Below are 19,535 nucleotides of genomic sequence, written 5' to 3' on the forward strand. Positions count from 1 at the left end.
AGTGTACGATGATGCAGATAGGTGTGTATATGGTTTCACAAATTCTAGCAATTTGAAAATGTATGTGAGATTCACAACCCCTAGCGTAGAATTCAATTTGTTATACAATGGCGTGATTGTAAAATCCTTTGAGGATGGCTATGGACACAAATGCATCTAACTAACTATATCTACAGCTACTCGGTGTCTCCCCTGTGTCTCTATGACTACTTGGTGTCTCCCCTGTCTGAGGTGCAGCTGTGCAGGGGATATCTACATATAGAAGGCTACAATATCAACAGAAGGCTTGATTTCTTCTGAATCTTATGGCAAAAGATAAAACGGTAAAAGATAAAACGGTAAACTTCAAATCTTTTGAAATTCCACTCATTTGAATACTCACCCCCACTTTTTCTGCTCCACCCTCATAGCCACACCTATTTCTCCAAGGATATAAGAGACGCTTCTCTTCTATCGTTATTCAAAAAAAAAAAAAACATGGAGGGTTCTATCGAACAAAGAGAAGAGGTCAACTCTACAACTCCGTTACTACTACAAGTATTCACAGTGCCTGGTGAATACTTGCCCCTGACATTACCCCCATCTCCACCAACGCCTGTGTTCTACTCAACCCCCTGCTCATCGCCAGAGTTTCTGCTACCCTCACAACCATACGATCCCACGGATGACCCCTGGGGCGATGAATATGCCATGGCGTGCCACGGTCCATCGCCGCCATCATCACCGATGTTATACTTCACCCCTTGCTCATCGCCAGAGTTTCTGCCACCCTCTCCAGTGGAATCACCCCTGACCCTGGATCAACCGGACGGACTGTGTGGAACGGTCTTTCTGGATATTATAAAAACATGCGTCGTCAGGCTGTTGGATGTCACGATAATTGATCAGATGAAGGATGACTGTTACGGTTGTCAAGTTGATCACCCTAGTCAACTTGAACACCAATGTCTTGGTACACTACCCAGATATTATGTCTACAACCATTTTAAAGACATAGTGAAAAGACTGTGGAATGTCAAATTTATCCCAGGAATCATGAGTGTGTTGGAATCTCAAGGAATTGTTGCTACAGCATCCAGAGTGCAAGGGGTCTGTGAAGCCTTTATTCATGAATTGAAAGACGCTGATGATATTTCAGAAAATATCCAAGAAGCCTATAATAGGCCTACTTATTATGACAAGGATAAAAATGACTCGATGACTGACCTCATCACATTTTGGAGTGTGTGAACATACTGTATGAACATCATCATAATAAAAAGTTGCAATAAAAAGTTGTTTTATTCTTTTATTATGTTGGTTATTTGAACATTGACACAGAATCATACAGACATTTTGGAAAAAACAGGTAGTGCATTCAACATTGACTCAGAATCATACAGACATTTTGGAAAAACAGGTAGTGCATTCATCTTGTGACAAATACTCATTACATCTTTTTAAAGTAACTTGTGGCAAATTCAGAAAATAATGATCCCTCAGAGGACTAGAGAAGAGGGTTTGGGCTGCCTCATGGACCAAAACAGTCAATGGACTGTGTTTTAGGGGTGATGAGAGCTTGACCGTACTAACAAGATCCAAGGTAGCCTCTACTATACGCTCACACAGCGAAACACCTCTCACCATATATGAAAACTGATAAGAATAGTATGCGACCGGTTTTAGTCTACCGTCATATTGTTGCAATAATGTGCCGTTATAAAACTCCTTGTTCACATCAACTAGCAAAGTAAACTCTTTAGTCATATCTGGAATGCTTAGTCCGGGGGCCATACGTACAGCAGTTTTTAATTTTTCGAACGAATTACTAGCCTCATGGGTCCAAGTCACTAGTTCATTTGTAACTGATCCTGTCCTAACAATGTCAGACAATGATTGAGTTAATTCTGCATACTCACGTATCCATTCTCTACAGAATCCGGTATCCCATAAAAAACTAAGAAGTAATGTCTTAGTTAGAGGTTTTGGAGATGACAAAATGGCCTGTATCCTATCAATACCAATTTCCATGTTATTTTGCGAGATCACCCGTCCTAAAAAACACACTTTTTGTTTTACTAATTGGAGTTTTGGACACATGGTGACTTTATGCCCCTGTAATGCCAAATACTTCAATAGAGCATTTGTATCTGAAACACAGGCCTCTTTAGATATGGCACACACCAATAAACGGTCTATATATTGTACCAAGGTTGAAGATTGTAAAAATACAAACCCAGACAGATTCTTCTGCAATGCATCTGACAAGATTGGTAGAGTTTCGATATAATCTGGGGGACCTCTAGTCCATTGGTACATCTCCCCTTTATAAGTAAAAGTGAAACAATATTCCGATGACGGATCAATAGTGATAGAGAAAAAAGCATTTGCTAATACAATAACACTAAACCATAATGATTCACTAGGAATAGCACTCCAGATTGTTCCAGGGTTAGGTTCTAAAGGTATACGTGCAAGCGTGTTCTCATATATCGGTCGTGTATCGTGAACATGCCATGATCCAGTGGTAGTGGGTAATAATGGCATATTACATTTAGAAGGTAGGACAGGTAAAATTATTTCATCCTTCAAGAGTTGGTCAATAATGGTAGTCATTTCCTCCTCAGTCTCACCCTCTAGTAGATATTGTCTCTTATCGGGTCTGACAGATCTGTATTCCCAGTCCCACATAGGACCAACAGATATCGGGGTGGCACCTTCCATAAGACCCACATCGTATTTATGAGTTGTCCATAATTTCATAGGAACATCTTTTAAGGCAGGATGCATTTCACCAGGTAGATTCATGGTATCGATTGCACGGTTCTGACCCCATAGATTCATGGGATGATTAGTGTCCCCTGTAGTGTAGATGCCAGCAGAACATAAGAGAGAGATAACAGTTTTATAACTCCAACTCTTTTATTTATTTTTTTTTGCAAATTTAAAAAGATAATATTTGAAATGAGAAAATAAAATACTTACATGGTGCATTGGTCATAGCGACTGCTAAGTCTACTTTTGGACAACCAAGTCAGGTTCTCTAAGTCAGGCAATACTATCAATGATAGCAATGCTATATTTCCTGTACACTCTGGACAACCAAGTCAGGTTCTCTAAGTCACTTCAGTCTATACTATCAATGCTATATTTTTCCTCTCAGGTTCTATAAGTCACTTCCGTCTATAAGACTTTGAGACCACATTATATACATGTTCTAGGACCACACCCACAGTGACGTGGGGGTAATTTTTATCAATGTATAGCCATGTTAGAGGGTTTTGTTAGTTAACTTTTAGGATATATATTGGATTATAAAGTGATTTAGATTCTTAAGTAATACAGTGAATTGAAGTGATTATAAAGTGAATTTATTATTATTGTCACAGAATCTTTTCTATCATGATTTGATTGATCATTTTGAATTGACAATTATGGGACATTTTATTTCACAATACTCAACAATCACAAAACAGTTACACACAATAAAACATCTTGTATCCAATGTCTTGTATCCAGAGTCTTTTACTCAGGGACAAATTTCATGTCATCGACACATATGCATAGTGAGAGTCAGTGCAGTTAGTTAGTTAGATCAATCTTCATCTATTGAGACATCGGTGGGATTGAAGCAGATATAGTCCCAATGATCCACCAGCCAGTCCGTGTTGAAATATTCATAGTCCGTGTTGAAATATAAATCATCATCGCCCCCATATTTACAAGATTCACAATATTCAAGATAATTTTGATATTTGGAAAGTTCATCAAAGAATCTCTCCGTCGCCTCCTCTTCTTCGTCCTCCTCGTCTTCAGAAGCCGTAGTAGACCACATCAATAGAGGCTCTATGTAATTCAACTGCTCTTCGTCCGTGAGGATTAGACCGTTAAGCTTATCCATGTCATACAAATCCACGGCATTACTGTATAACCGGTCATCGCTCATATCTGTAGGATACATAGTTTGTCCTGGAGCCAAAACATCCATGATAAATTGAAGTTGAGTGGATGTACACCTTCAGTTGTTTCTGTTTCGTTGTTCTGATGATAGATAGAACTAACCATAGAACCGGTTTAAATAGGCTATGCTTTACATGCGACACCTAGACCATTTGTTGAATGGCCAAATGGTGCCCTAGTAAGATCTATGACATCCCCCACACCCCCCGAATTAAACTCTTTAGATTCTGTATATATATTCTATATATTCTATAATCTTATTATCTTCTTAGTAGATACTACTTACAATATATACACGGATATAAAACAATGTAGACAAATAGTTTTCTGTTTTAGAATAAGGTTTATCTTTTTATTAACAATTTTTGTATTCTTCTTAGTTCAATATCAATATTGAACTAAAAAAACAGTCCTAACACTTAGAAGTCTGTTAGAGCAGAAACATCTTACTTGTATCTTAAATATTGGTTCATAGGTATATAATACTGTATCCATGGGGATGATCTGAAGTGTATTAGTTTGAAGGTGTTTCTTTTTTTTTTATTTCACAGGAAAAGTGGGGGGTAACACCCCCTGTAACATATAGTGAACAACAATTCAACACGGTACATATACACTAATTAATCATTACCAATGATACAAGACCGCTATCAACCCCAAGACCTCATTCCTCATACAGGTATAGATATTTCCGTTAGTACTGGTAAATGGATATAGAATCATAATCAACTTTATGATTCATGACTCATCAGTCATTACTGATGGGTTTACTGTTTATGGTTTTTGAGGGAGAAAAAGAGAGAAAATACATAATTGAAATATTGTATGAGTGGGAATAGACTAAGAGAGGAAAAAGAGGAAAGATTGCTGGGGATGGGTGAGAGAAGGGAGAGTGAACGAGAAAGGATGTTAGAGAAGAGAGGAAAAAGAGGAAAGAGATGTTAAGAGAAGCCACTTTACTGGCCTTCGGTGACCATTAGAAATAGATGTTTTTGATCAAATATCTACAAATCCTATGATCACACTAAACGTATAACAATATGAATACCATAAGGTAGTGACTTTGCCCTGCTAATTGGGAATATAACTTATAATATATATAATAGTATCTACTGTAAAATACAAACCCCTCTATGCTATATTGTCACTAATAACTAACAATATCTACATAGCTTTGCAACAAATGTTGATTTGTGTTTAACCCTACCACTATTAGAACTTAATTATAGACAGAGTTTTAGACTAACAGATAATTTCTGTCTATTTATCAACTATTAAATACTATTTTTCCTTTGTAATGAACTTTGGACATGTAATGGACCCCCGTCAGGGTCATTCTTTAAGAGGCTGCAGTGGCTCAGGGGTAGAGTGGCCGGGTAGAGTGAACTGGAAAACCGTAAGGTTCCCCGTTCGATTCCGGGGGTGGGGCGCTCCCCTAGAGTTAGTGTGAAGTGTCCTTGAGCAAGACGCTGAACCCCTAAACAATATATTTGTACATGGTTTCCTCTGCCATCGGTGTGTGAATGGGTTAATGACACAATCAATGTAAAACGCTTCGGATAGAAATGCTATATAAATGCACCATTTAAACAAGCCTAGACTAAACTACCACATTTTACTAGCATACTGTGTTGTTGTTTCTGTCAGAGATTTACACAAGTAGTATTTGTGTGCAGAAAAAAAAAAAACTTCAGTTTTTTCAGGTTTTCATATAATGATGTTTGGTATGATGTGTTATAGTATAGTAAGTATAGCAAGATAACTTGGTTCATTACTGCCTTACCTAAGCAGATTGGATCATTAGATACCTTTGGCCATACAATTAGGAATCTAATCTAATCTAATGTATTAAGCCCCCCCAACACCACAACAATACCCTTTATTACATTATACATTACATTACAATACCCTTACAATAAGTGCATTCAACATAGGCAGGGGATGAAAACTACTAGTCACCAGAAGTCTTAAGGACATTCTTTTCTAAAAAATAAATAAAAAAACAGGCGACAGCCAAGCGTGGATATTGGCCATAGTGTGAGATTTAACACATTGTATAGATAACTTTGCCCCTTTTTGTACATACATTTTGGTACATATAATATCCTGAGAGAAGAAATGATACTGCATGATACTAGGAGAAAAAACAAAAGTGCCATATATAGTGTACTTTCGGTTGGATAGTTTTCAAACGCATGTATGCATACAAAAGTATTTAGATAAAAATACAAATGTTGTTATAAAGCATAACAAGTTACTTAAAACATGCTAGATACTACTTAACAGTGAATAATACTTTAAACTTTGGTGATATGTGTAGGTAATCTCGTAATCTGTGAGAGTTGCTACTGATGTACTTAAACTACTATAGCTGAAGCTATAAGTTGGGTCCACACTATGGGTACCTGATAGTAAATGTGTAAAGCGTTAACATTACTAAATCTAAAACCTAGTCACTATACACACCATATTTACATCATAAAACTGTACTACCGTTTAAACTATATATTGTGATCTAAAAGACATGACCAGTCATGTCAGATATTAAACAATTGTTTTACAGAACACCCCAGGGTCCATTTGGTTACCACTAAGAGACTGAGTTATTTTTAGGGTACCAGGCGCGTGTAACACCCCCCTCGAGAACTAGAATATAACATATAGATGCGGAAGGCAGCTGCTAGATGTATTATTGTACTGAAAAAACAGACAACCTACTGTCTATGTGGTTCACTATGCCCTAAAATGTATAGAACATAGAGTTGGTCATCACACACACACACACACACACACACACACACACACACACACACACACACACACACACACACACACACACACACACACACCATGTTGTAATCATTTTACACTCTCAATAGTTAAATTATTATTATTATCTACATTACTTCATTAAAGAATTGTTATTTTTTGATCAACCTTAACCCTAACCCTAAACCTAACCCTATCCCCCTCATCAAATATTGATTCCCTGGCTCACAGACCCCGGGGAAAGTAACAAATCACACGTAGGCACGAGCCAGCTGCATCCTCAGGGCCATAACCCAGATCTATTTGTTTAGTCTAACTACCACAGATACTGGATATAAAGTATCTGTCCAGTATTGAGCTGAAGAGACACACAGAGTCACAACTCACAAGCATACACACGTGAATCCTTGTACACATGTACACCCAGGCATACAGCTTTTCTACTTTGGCAATGTAAACGTATGTTTTCTCATGCCAATAAGCCCTTTGAATTGAATGCTGTGAAAACTGCTGAGAGATGACAGGTGTGAAAAACCCGATGGAGGGAGGGGGGTAGCTGAGTCCCCCCTCTCATAGTTTTTATTACAAACCCTTGTCTCATTGAGCTTGTAGATTTGCTATTTTCATATAATTTTTACATTTTTGTATAATTATAACCATTATAACATAGGTTTCATGAAATGTGTTCATGAAATATGTTAGAGTTAATGATTAAATAAAATACACTGTCTCCCTGTTTGCAGCCGTGGGCCTCTGAGAGAACAATGCTCCAAAAACACCTCAGGTGTGAAAATGCCTCTGTCAGAGGAACCACAAGCCATGTCCCTAGGTACTTCCAACCATTGGTTGGATATAATCACCCAGCATGCAATTGTGAACTTTGGGCATGTTTGGGGCTTAATAAGTTAGTTTTGAAAACAAATATATTGTTTAGGATAATGCATGGTGTCCCATTAAGGTTTTATCTAACGTAACAAAACATTAGAAGAGTGATAATGTGGTAAATTTTGGTATATTATTTTTAAAACCATGGGGTATAATGTTTGCGCATAGTGTCTAACCGTATCCTCTCTTCCAATTATCTCACCTTGAGTCCTGTGCTTAGAATCCCCCTGTGGTGGGGATCAGTCAGACTCCAACTTTAATCACTCTCATCGCTACGGCAGTTGTTTTAATGTTATTAATGTTCTTAATGTTCTTAAATAGTTTAGAATAGTAGAATAGTAAAAAAATAAACCTATGATATGACAAGTGAAGTATGTATGGTAGTATGGTAAATTCTGATAGACCTATGTATGCCTGCAGTACCACTGATGACCATTTAGCCCCTATATCATGGTATTTTGTATTTACACCCCGATGATTTAAATTCTGATAGACATATGCATGCCTGCAGTACCACTGATGACCATTTAGTCCCCATATCATTATATTTTGTATTTATCCCCTAATGATTTAAATTCTGCAGTACCCCTGATGTCCATTATCCAGCCCAGAGATTAATTACGATCCCCTACATCCAGTAGCTGTCATAAGAACGGAGGGGTTCACTCTATGATCATCACGCAATCATGGATCACCCATACGAAGGTGTCGCACACATAGAATTACAGATCTACAGTATAAGGGGCCATAGGCCCCAGGTAGATAGATAGATAGATAGATAGATAGAAAGAGATAGTGAAATGAATTGACAGCTGTTTAGGATATGCTAGCGTGGGAACTTGTCACACATAGAGAATACATGGGCCATTGGCTCCCCACCCCCCAGACCCATGATTAACAGTGACTGCAACAAAATGACCGAGAGAGCGATTGAGAAAAAAAGAGAAAAAAGAGAATTAGATTGAAAAAGAGAGGATTTAAGAATGCATTAATTAATGAACGAATTAATTAATTGGATTAAAAAAAAAATTCTAAATATACCTATTCGGATTAAATCTATTTATAATGATGTTATTAATAGAAAGGCTATTTTTATGTATATATTAATAGATATATATATATAGATTAATATAAATAGAAATGTGCGCAACAGCGCCACCTATTCCCCCAGTGGCCATTAGGGTGTAATGAATCGCCGCATATAGGACACTACTCTCGATTAATCGTGCGACCCTAGTCCAAATGAACCCTTAGTTATTGGTTTGTAACTCTGAGAGTTAACACTGAAGATTTTACAGTGTTTTAGTTTGGGGTCCCAGACATAAAAAAACAATCATATTATGTTGGGGTCCGTGGCCTAATGGACATATTGAACTGGGGGTCCTTGAAATTGAAAAGGTTGAGAACCACTGAACTAAATTACACTGGAACCCCAATCTACCCTGTAAAATCTCACAAACTCTTGTACAAAACGGAACCAGAATTACAGACCCATAAGAGTCCATTTGTACCCCTGGTGGTCCCCCGGACCCCATGTTGAGAACCAGTGCAGTAGTACTTACTTAGTGTGTATTCCCTCAGTGACGCAGTAGGCCTGCTGGTGGCAGTGTTGGTACAGTCCATCAGAGTTGCATGCAGCGGCGGTTTGGTCACAGAGTGAACCGTGGAACCCTTCCTTACAGGAGCCTCGTCTACACACACCCCCGCTGTGTGGACGGTTATCACACTCCCCGTGCACACAAACACACTCTGAACACGCACAGCGCACGCACACACAGAAAAAGAAATGAAATTAAAAATACTTTAGAGACATTGTTTTTGTTTCGAGACCAGAGAGTGCACCAAGCATGACCGGGGAGAATGCATTGAGCTTCAATGGACCCAGTTTACCGTAGCCCCTTTCTGAACCCTGTAGGTCTATACCTTTTTTTGTACTTGGGATGACGGTATCCAGGGTTCCTTGAAAGTCAATGCCTTCTCTCTTTCACCCGCTGGTACCACTCTCTGGTCTTGGACAAATATAACGTTGCTAAAGTGTTGCAGAGAAATTTCAAAGACACTCTGAACTGCATTAGGGTCCCGCGGGAACGTGTGTTGATCGGCGATAATCGGCGTTGCCATTAAACATGTTTAATCCATATTTTAAAATGGTAGTTTTGCCATCTTCCGCGCTCCACGCGCCGCCTCCTCCGTCTTGTGATTGGCTACAGCTGCACTTCGCCCAATGCCCAGCCAATCACAAGATGGTGGAGGCAGGACATGGAGACGAGGTCTCTTACCTTGGTCACACTGGTCTCCATATCGGGACGGGTTGGAGCAGATGTGACACGCCATGCCTTTGAAGGCTGATTGACAGCTACATGAACCGTTTCCATGGATACCATCAAAACACTGGGTGAGGTGAAAGAGAAAAAAACAGTTGCAGGTTCAAGGTTCAAGGAGTTTCAATGTCATTCAGTACGGAACAAAATGTGTTACCCAGGTCCTGGTCATGGCGGAATAAAATAAATTACGTAAACAGAACGCTGCATAATGCTATAATGCAATAAAGCAATTGCACGTGAGCACTAAAATTGCACGTGCCCACTAAAATTGCACGTGCCCACTAAAAACGGTGCAAGTATTTTATAATAATTCTCACAGCTACAGGGAAGAAGCTATTATTTATCCTGGTGGTACTGGCCTTAATGCTACGCACCCTACTGTCCGAAGGGAGGGGGGTCAAACAGACCGTGAGCACTGTGGGTGGCATCTTTCATGATGCTGGTAGCCTTTTTTCTTGGACCTGCTATAGTGTAAATGTCATTGATGGCATGACTTCACCACCCGCTGCAGAGCCTTCCTGTCTGCAGCAGAGCGGTTTCCATGCCACGCAGTGATGCAGGATGTGAGGATGCTCTCCACCGCACACCTGTAGAAGGAAGTAAGGACAGGGGTACCCAGCCCCGCCCGCTTCAGTCTCCTCTGGAAAATACACTCGCTGGTGAGCCTTCTTTATTTAGGAGTCTGAGTTGCGTTTCCAGGGTTAGGTTGTTGGCGATGTGCACTCCCAGGTACTTGAAAGTCCACAATCATCTCCTTTGGACCCCAATTTTAGACCCAGTGGCGTAGCCGAGTGTTTCCAGTGAGCCAACAATGCATGATATTAGCGTCTCAAAGCATTTACTGGCATATCACCTGGCCTTGGAGTACTCCTACCATTACAACTACCACTATTTGTGTCAAGGTAGCTCAATAGTAGAGCGCTTGCCTATGAATCGGAAGACTCTGGTTTCAATCCCGAGCTAAGTATACATACTGTATATCTAGATAGACTTACTGTTCCTTTGTCATAGCAGGGATGCTGGAAGCCTCCAATACATGGTTTACAGTCTGGTCCATAGAATCCTTTACAGCATTCTGCTACCTGACACACGCACACGTGCGCACACACACACACGCACACACACACACACACACACACACACACACATACACACATACACATACACATACACATACACATACACATACACATACACACACATGTGTAAAAAAACATATGATTTTGGTGATGATTCATCTTTGACATTGGAGGGAGAGAGAGAGAGAGACTGAGAGAGAGAGAGAGAGAGAGAGAGAGAGATAGAGAGAGGGGGGTGGGGTAATTTCAGGTTCACCAACATTTTCAACTGATGATTCAAATTCATGTCAGGTTTATGCTCCTGGTGTCATTGTATGTTAACGTTACATTTAGCATCTATAGATGATACCAACTGTTGATTTGATAGTAACTTCCTGTCGATGAACGCACTGGTCTCTCTGCACCTCTTCTGCCCTAAACTACTGTAAGCCTTTATACCAAATCTAACCCTTGACCATAGATTCTAAACTAAATCCTTAATCCTTAACCCCTAACAGTTAACCCCTTATCCTAAACCTAACCCTAACCCTTAACCCCTAACAGTTAACCCCTTATCCTAAGGGGTTAACTGTTCCCACAAAGGGGTTAACCTAAGGGGTTAACCTTGTCCCCAAGATCACTCTCTAACACACACACGCACACGCACACACGCACACGCACACGCACACGCACACGCACACGCACACACACACACACACAGGATGTGTTACCTCAGTGGTGACATTACAGTACTTGGCACAGCCCTTATTGAGAGCGGAGTCCTTTGGTGACTCCAGATAGGTGCAGCCAGTCAGATGACTGTCCTACAGACAGACAGGCAGACAGACAGACAGACAGACAGATGTTTGAGCTTTTGGTTATATTATGCTTGGAACATAATAATAATAATAATAATAATAATAAAGTATATTATTTATAATAGAAGAACATAATAGATTGTTTACCAGTTCGATGCTGCCCTCTGGACACTGAGTGTGATAGAGATAACTACAGCGAACACATGGACCCTGTTTACAGGAAGAGAAAGAAAAATAAAGGTACATACACACATACAGTATAAACCATCCGGTAAAGTATAATGTGGTTTTAAACACAAGGTGCATGAGCATAGCAGCTGGTGTAGGTCTCAGCTGTAGAAGAATATCAGCGCATTGTACATAATAATTACCACGGTGATTTTGCTCTGGATGACATCACAGCGATGAGGCAGGATTGGTTGGATGGAGGGCGGGACTAACAGGCCGCCCACCATATGGATGATCCCATTGGATGCCACGATGTTGGAACTCTCCAGAGTGGCGTTGATCTCCCCCAATAAAATCCTGCCCTGAGAGAACCAATCTGTCAGTCTGTCGTTGTTGCCTATACCGATACGTCTGGGGAACAGTGTTCGCTGACAAACCCACGCCCACTGCTCTGAAAACCAATCATATCACCCCTCAATATGAAGGACTGCCTTTGGATTAGTTCAGCAATGCAGGGTTATTGTCTCCGCCGGAGGCGGAGAGTATGTTTTCGCTTCGTCCCGCTGTGTGTCCCCCCCCCCTAGCCAAGCTAACATTGGTCAAGCTTCACGTGACACGTGACAATATGTAGTCACCAATGCTTTTGATTGGCTAGCGAGACGCATGACGAAATAAAATCCTATAAATAGGTGTGTCACTTCAAAAAAACATTTATGTTTTTGAAGTGAGGTAAGACAGGATCAATCAGTCTTGATTGTGTGTGTGTCCCTCTTAGAACACCTAACATTGGTCAAGTTTCACGTGACATCACAATATGTAATATAAATATGTAAATAGCTTAGACAGGAACAGTACTATCCAGTACAAACAGAGATCACAGCTGAGATCACACAATGAAACTAACTCCCATTACGCAAACTGAAGAAGCAGCAAATCATCGTCTGAAACCTGATGAAGAAGCAAAGGCGCAGAAGGCCAAAGCTAAGAAACAGAGACAAAGAACACTAAACAGAGACAAAGAATCCCTAAATGACAAAAAAACGAAGACGAGCCACAAATGCTGACAACATGACACAGCAAAGATTGCTACAATCTCTGGAAGAAAAAGTACAAAGGAAAGGAAAGGAAAGGAAAGGAAAGGAAAGGAAAGGAAAGGAAAGGAAAAGAAGAACATTCCCAGAAAATTTCAATTAAAATAGCACAGGTTTGCTGGCGGAGACTTGTGCTCCGAGGAGCACATTTTCTAGTTTTTACTCTTAAATTGTTTCTGTCCACTTTGCAATGCGATGCAATCCAATGTGATGCGATGTGATGCAATGTAATGCAATGTGATGCGAGGTGATGTGATGTAATGCGATGCAATGCAATGCAATGTGATGCGATGTGATGCAATGCGATGCGATGCGATGCGATGCGATGCGTTGCAATGTGATGTGATGCGATGCGATGCGATGCGTTGCAATGTGATGCGATGCAATGCAATGCAATGCAATGTGATGCGATGCGATGCGATGCGATGCGATGCGATGCGATGCAATGCAATGCAATGCAATGCAATGCAATGCAATGCAATGTGATGCAATCCAATGTGTTGCAATGTGATGCAATGCAGTGCAGTGCAGTGCAGTGCAGTGCAGTGCGATGCGATGCGATGTGATGCGATGCGATGTGATGTGATGCGATGCGATGCGATTTGATGCGATGCGATGCGATGTGATGTGATGTGATGTGATGTGATGTGATGTGATGTGATGCGATGCGATGCGATGCGATGCGATGTAGTGCCATGCCATGCCATGCCATGCCATGCCATGCCATGCCATGCCATGCCATGCCATGCCATGCCATGCCATGCCATGCCATGCCATGCCATGCCATGCCATGCAATGTGTCACGCCGCAGTGTGTCTACGTAGGTGGTGCACCTCTTTCCCCTCCTGGCTGTGCCTTGTGTTTTTTCCACAGTGTCAGTGTGCTCACTACCAGTTTTGGGTGCGTGACACAGTGCCCCGCCTTGTGCGTGATCTGCGGGAGTCCTCTAGAGGTGCTAGCGGTCCGCCCATGTGTGGACCCCCAAACTGAAAAGATTTTTGCCAGCGACCCCCATAAGAAAAGATTTGTCAGCATTTGTCAACATTCTTTCAAAATAGCAGATCTACAAGCTCAACATGCGTCGTATCGGACCCATTGTGAGCTTGTGGATATGCTATTTTCGACTAGCCGAAAAATAAAATAGGTCTAAAGTGTTTAAACTCTGCCTCATTTTTCTGGGGACCCCCGGGAAACCCCCCAAGGACCTCTGGGCGTCCCCAGATGCCACTTTGAGAAGCAGTGCTCTATAGGTGAGAGTTTATAGACTGACTTATGAGTCTACTGCCTATCATTGTGTTAAATCACATGACACTACCGTATGAATAATAATAACAATAACTTACATCATCAGCCACTGTAATCCTGATGATCTGATTGGCCATCGTCTGCATCTGATGAAGACTGCCCAACTGGTCTACTGTCAGCTAGACAGACAGACAGACAGACAGACAGACAGACAGTTAGTTAGACGTACAGACTGACAGTATGATAGGTAGGTACTAGGTAGTTGGAGGTAGCAGTGTTGGCCTCGTTGCTCAAAAATAATAATATATTACTCATACATGAACCAGTTTGATCCGGTTTATCCCACCCTTCCGTATCCAATAATTTGCACGCATACATGCATGCATGGTTTCCATATCCGCACTAGACCCAGACCGGATCAGCAGCCTGCAAAGCAACTTGATCCCATCTACCTAGATGGGTACCGACCAACAACACACTATAAGGGAATGAAAGTAAACAACGCGCAAATCATGTTTTTGCACGTTCTTTACTTTCATTACTTTGTTTTTTGGGGGGGAAATAGTAACTGCATGTAATATTATTACCCAAAATGTGAAAGTAATTCTTTATGTTACTCGTTACTGGAAAAAGTTATATTACTTTTTTCATTACTTTACTCTCATTACTTTACAACACTGGTAGACAGACAGACAGACAGACAGACAGACAGACAGACAGACAGACAGACAGACAGACAGACAGACAGACAGACAGACAGACAGACAGACAGATAGGTCTTACTGCAGCATGTGAGAACATGTGATATTTCAGCATCTCCTGAAGTTTGTGTTGAGCCTGAAGAAACACAACATGTACTATTATTAGTTGATAATACTGAATTTAAAGGGGAACAGTAGTTTTTTTTAATATTTTTTTCTAGATGGACTTGATCACGTTTAAAAGGTGGGTGTAAAACTTAATTGAACTGGGGGGGGGGGCAGGTTTTAGTAAATATGGCAAAAAAAATGGTTTATTTATTATATTATTATTATTATATTATATATTATATATAGACCAATACCATTGGGAATTCAGTGGTGCAGAGTGAAAAGAAATACGGCAGCGGATCTCCCACAAATATTGATAAATCCGCAAATCCTCATAAGGAGTACCCTGATGTCATCAATCTTACGTCATAGTACTGATGTCATGAATTGGCCTGGACTCCATATATGGGCATGCATTTCACTTAAATGGGACACACACAGACAGACACAGAGATCTCCACGTATGGGCTTAAAAGACAAACAAACGGATACAACAGGTACTCTGACATTGGTTACAACGCGTATGGCATAACCGGGTGGGGCATTCATACTTGCATCGTTCCTGACTTGCATGGTCACCGGCCTAGTTTTATTAACCCATTAAGACCGGGAAAGCATCTGTCATTTTAAGATATCTCTGGCTATTCAAATAATAGCAGATATACAAGCTCATAGCGTCGCACCGAGGGCCGCGCTATGAGCTTGTAGATTTGCTATTTTTGAAAAGATCTTGAACATTTGTGCGAATATTTGAATGTATATATATATTTTTAAGGGGGAAATTAGTAACTCAAATCTTTGCTTCGTGGGGGTCCCTGGAACAACATATTTTGAGATGGGGGTCCGCAACCAAATACATATCATTTTGGGGGGGTCCTTGTTTGAGAACCGCAGATATTACAGCAACATTTGTTTTCAGAAAACTGTTAGGATTTAGAAGACATTTGTAGAATCCCCAGACGCAAAGATTTGAGTTACAAATGCTTGCATTAAAAAAAATATATATACATATTCAAAGATTTGCACGAATTTTCAAGACTTTTCAAAAATAGCAGATCTACAAGCGCGTAGTGCGGCACTCGGTGCCGCGCTACGAGCTTGTAGATCTGCTATTTTTGAATAGCCAAAGAAAACTAACAAGGACAAAGATGCGTTCCCCGGTCTAAATGGGTTAAATCACAGATACATTTTTAGTTTAAATTGATTAAATCGACTAGTTCAATCCACGGTTGCAGCCTTAGTTATCGTCAAACATTTTGAACAGAAGCTCATCCGTCCATAGATGATCTTACATGGTGTAGCATGTAAATGATGCTCCCGTCTCTGGCTCTGTCTATAGCCTGGTTGGTGGGCACAAACACGGTGAGGTGCCCCGGGGCCCGCAGAGGGAGATCGGCCCCACAGTTCTATAGAACACACATATAGATGAGATATGTATATACGATCAATGGTGTAAAAAGTACTCAAATGTTTTACTTAAGTATCAATACTGCAATGTAGAAGTACTCTGTTACAAGTGAAAGTCCGGAATTCTAAATTGACTTGAGTAAAAGTACAAAAGTATTGGTATCAAAATGTACTTAAAGTACTAAAAGTACTAAAATGTTTGAAAAAAGCCGATCTACAAGCTCACAACGCGTCGCGATGCGACGCGTTGTGAGCTTGTAGATCTGCTATTTTTAAATAGCCTAGGTATAAAATACCGCGATGCGACGCGTTGTGAGCTTGTAGATCTGCTATTTTTAAATAGCCTAGGTATAAAATAGGGCTAAAGTGGTTAATCAATGTATGTTATAAAATGTATATCTACAAAGTAACTAGTAACTGAAGTTTTCAAATAATTGTAGTGGAGTAAAAGCACAATATTTGCCTCTGAGAAATAGTGGAGTAAAAGTAAAAGTACTGATAATTGGAAATACTCCAATAAAGTAAAAGTACCACAAAATTGTAATTAAGTACAGTACTTGAGTAAATGTACTGTACTTAGTTACTTTACACCACTGTATACGATATACAATTACAGTATATACAACACACATAGATTAGATACACACTATATACAATTATACATAGAAGCTACAAGTAGACTACAGTACACAGTAACAAGTTTACAAATGTAGCCAAATGGAAGGGTGAAAAACAAAAGTTTCAATCAGACCTCACATGGTAATTTAAGCTGATAAAGGTTGAGAATACTTCTACGCACTAAAGTTTTCATCAACACATACTTCAATACGCTGTACTGTAGTTCCATAACTGTTTGGTGTGATGATAACTTTGATTTGTAGCACTGATCCACAACTTTCTTATAGAATGAAACTTTCTGACCGCACTCACTGCATTCTGAGACATCTAATAACAACAGAGACATCTATACTCACATCAACCAGAGACAGGAAACGGTTGTATTTCTCATCTAGGGTCAGAATCTCTCCGATTGTCTTGTCAGCAAACTGGCAGGCAGGCAGACAGACAGACAGACAGACAGACAGACAGACAGACAGACAGACAGAAAAACATATTAAAAAGCTGACAACTAGCTTAAACACCTGGAGAACAAGATTTATGATGCGATCTTTGACTCTTGAGGTCCGATTAAAACTAGAAAAGTGTGCTATAGTGAGTGCAGATCTCCACCAGGCCAGGTTGCCTACCCAGAGATGTGTCAGACATTGGGTGCAGCCGTCAGGACACGAGGAAGCTTTAGGGAAATGGAGTTTGTACGAATGGTGCAACTGTTTGCATTTGCGGTGCTCCCTGTGGGCAAGTGGAAGCTCTATAAAGGCCTCTCAACATGCGATTTCATACGTTCATGATATCACATATTTTTGTGTGTGCAAGAAGTAGGCCCTGCCCACACATAATAATATATATTAACATTTTGACATTTTCCAAAACAATTCAAAGATTTAACAGAAATTTGTATAATCAATAATGGTTAAAATAGCTGATCTACAAGCTCACAATGAGCTCGGGATACCAATTTTATCTAATCAGGATAGAAAACTCACACAGGATACAGATTCAAGTGGAATTGGATGTGATGATGCAAATAATTGAGCAGACAAAATTGGAACTGGAACACTATAAATAAATAAGCAGATACATGGGTACTCTCCTGAATTTTGCAACACACCCAAAAGTTTTAGGTATTGTTACTTTACTGGAGTATTACCAATTTTCAATACTTTTAATTCTACTCCATTACATCTCAGAGGCAAATATAGTACTTTTACTCCACTACATTTATTGGTCAGCTTTAGTTACTAGTTACTTTGTAGATTTAAAATATTATTAAAACATGAAACATAAAACATTAACCATCGGCTATTTGAATATAGCCGATCTACAAGCTCACAACGTGTCGCAGTGCGACGCGTTGTGATCCGTTGTCCCACCTGTTCATCGCGCGGGCTACCAGGAAGTGGTTCATTGATTTCGATTGGCCGGTCAATGATGTGGATAATCCCATTGGATGCTGGGATGTTTGCCTGGAGGACAGTGTACAGTCTGCTGGGAGCCTGCAACAGGATGAACTGCTGCGCACGCACGCACGCACGCACGCACGCACGCACGCACGCACGCACGCACGCACGCACGCACGCACGCACGCACGCACGCACGCACGCACGCACGCACGCACACACGCACACACACACGCACACACACACACACACACACACACACACACACACACACACACACACACACACACAGCATGAGGACAGCAAAGTTCAATACGTTTTACGAATGTCATTTTTAGACTATTTTGCCATTTTTAACCCTAAAGCCAAAAATAGCCGAACTACAAGCTACGGTAAGCTTGTATCACAAGACCAATATAATAAATTAGAGAGCACAGCAATTTTAAATTGCTTTAAAGGTGATATTAATAAATACACATTTTAAATATTAATGCATCCACAGAGCTTTTTGAAAGGTGCAGAATAAGTGCAGAGGTGTATGCAACATCTAGTGACTGAATTTTACTTATAGCAGTGGTCTCAACCTGTGGGCAGGGGCCCACCAGTGGGCCGTGAGGGTATTGCAAGTGGGCCACTAAATGATTGACAAAACACAAATATTTTAATGATAATATAATGTTAATATTTAAAAAACGTAATCATGTAAAAAAAAAGTGTCATGCAATTTTTTTCTTGAAGCCCTTGAAACATGTTTTCATAGTGATACCAATAAAATAAAATATACTATGTTAGTGCCATTAATCCAAGTCGGAACACAATCAATTGATTATAATTAAAATAAGCATGCTCTGAAAATACTCTCGGCCCACCCATCTGACTATTTAACGCGTGTTAAGCGTTCAGATAGGTGGGCGAGTGGTCGAGTTGGCACCAAAACACTGTGGGCACCTCAATGGTATTATAATTATTTCCCCCCAAATTGTAAAACAAATTAAGAATGAATG

General features: G+C 40.2%; 1 protein-coding gene across 1 annotated transcript in view; it reads right to left on the reverse strand.

Annotated features, from left to right (window-relative positions):
- Positions 1-19,535, reverse strand: part of stab1 (stabilin 1) — an 80,621-nt gene that overhangs the window by 49,880 nt on the left and 11,206 nt on the right. Inside the window, 11 exon segments of the mRNA XM_080423603.1 lie at positions 9,156-9,342; positions 9,873-9,984; positions 10,913-10,999; positions 11,707-11,799; positions 11,941-12,003; positions 12,165-12,323; positions 14,396-14,476; positions 15,081-15,134; positions 16,399-16,512; positions 17,488-17,559; positions 18,505-18,645. Of these exon segments, the coding sequence (XP_080279729.1) occupies positions 9,156-9,342; positions 9,873-9,984; positions 10,913-10,999; positions 11,707-11,799; positions 11,941-12,003; positions 12,165-12,323; positions 14,396-14,476; positions 15,081-15,134; positions 16,399-16,512; positions 17,488-17,559; positions 18,505-18,645 (1,163 nt within the window).

This window comes from Gymnoscopelus braueri (assembly GCF_963280865.1).
Source record: "Gymnoscopelus braueri genome assembly, chromosome: 3".
NCBI lineage: Eukaryota > Metazoa > Chordata > Actinopteri > Myctophiformes > Myctophidae > Gymnoscopelus > Gymnoscopelus braueri.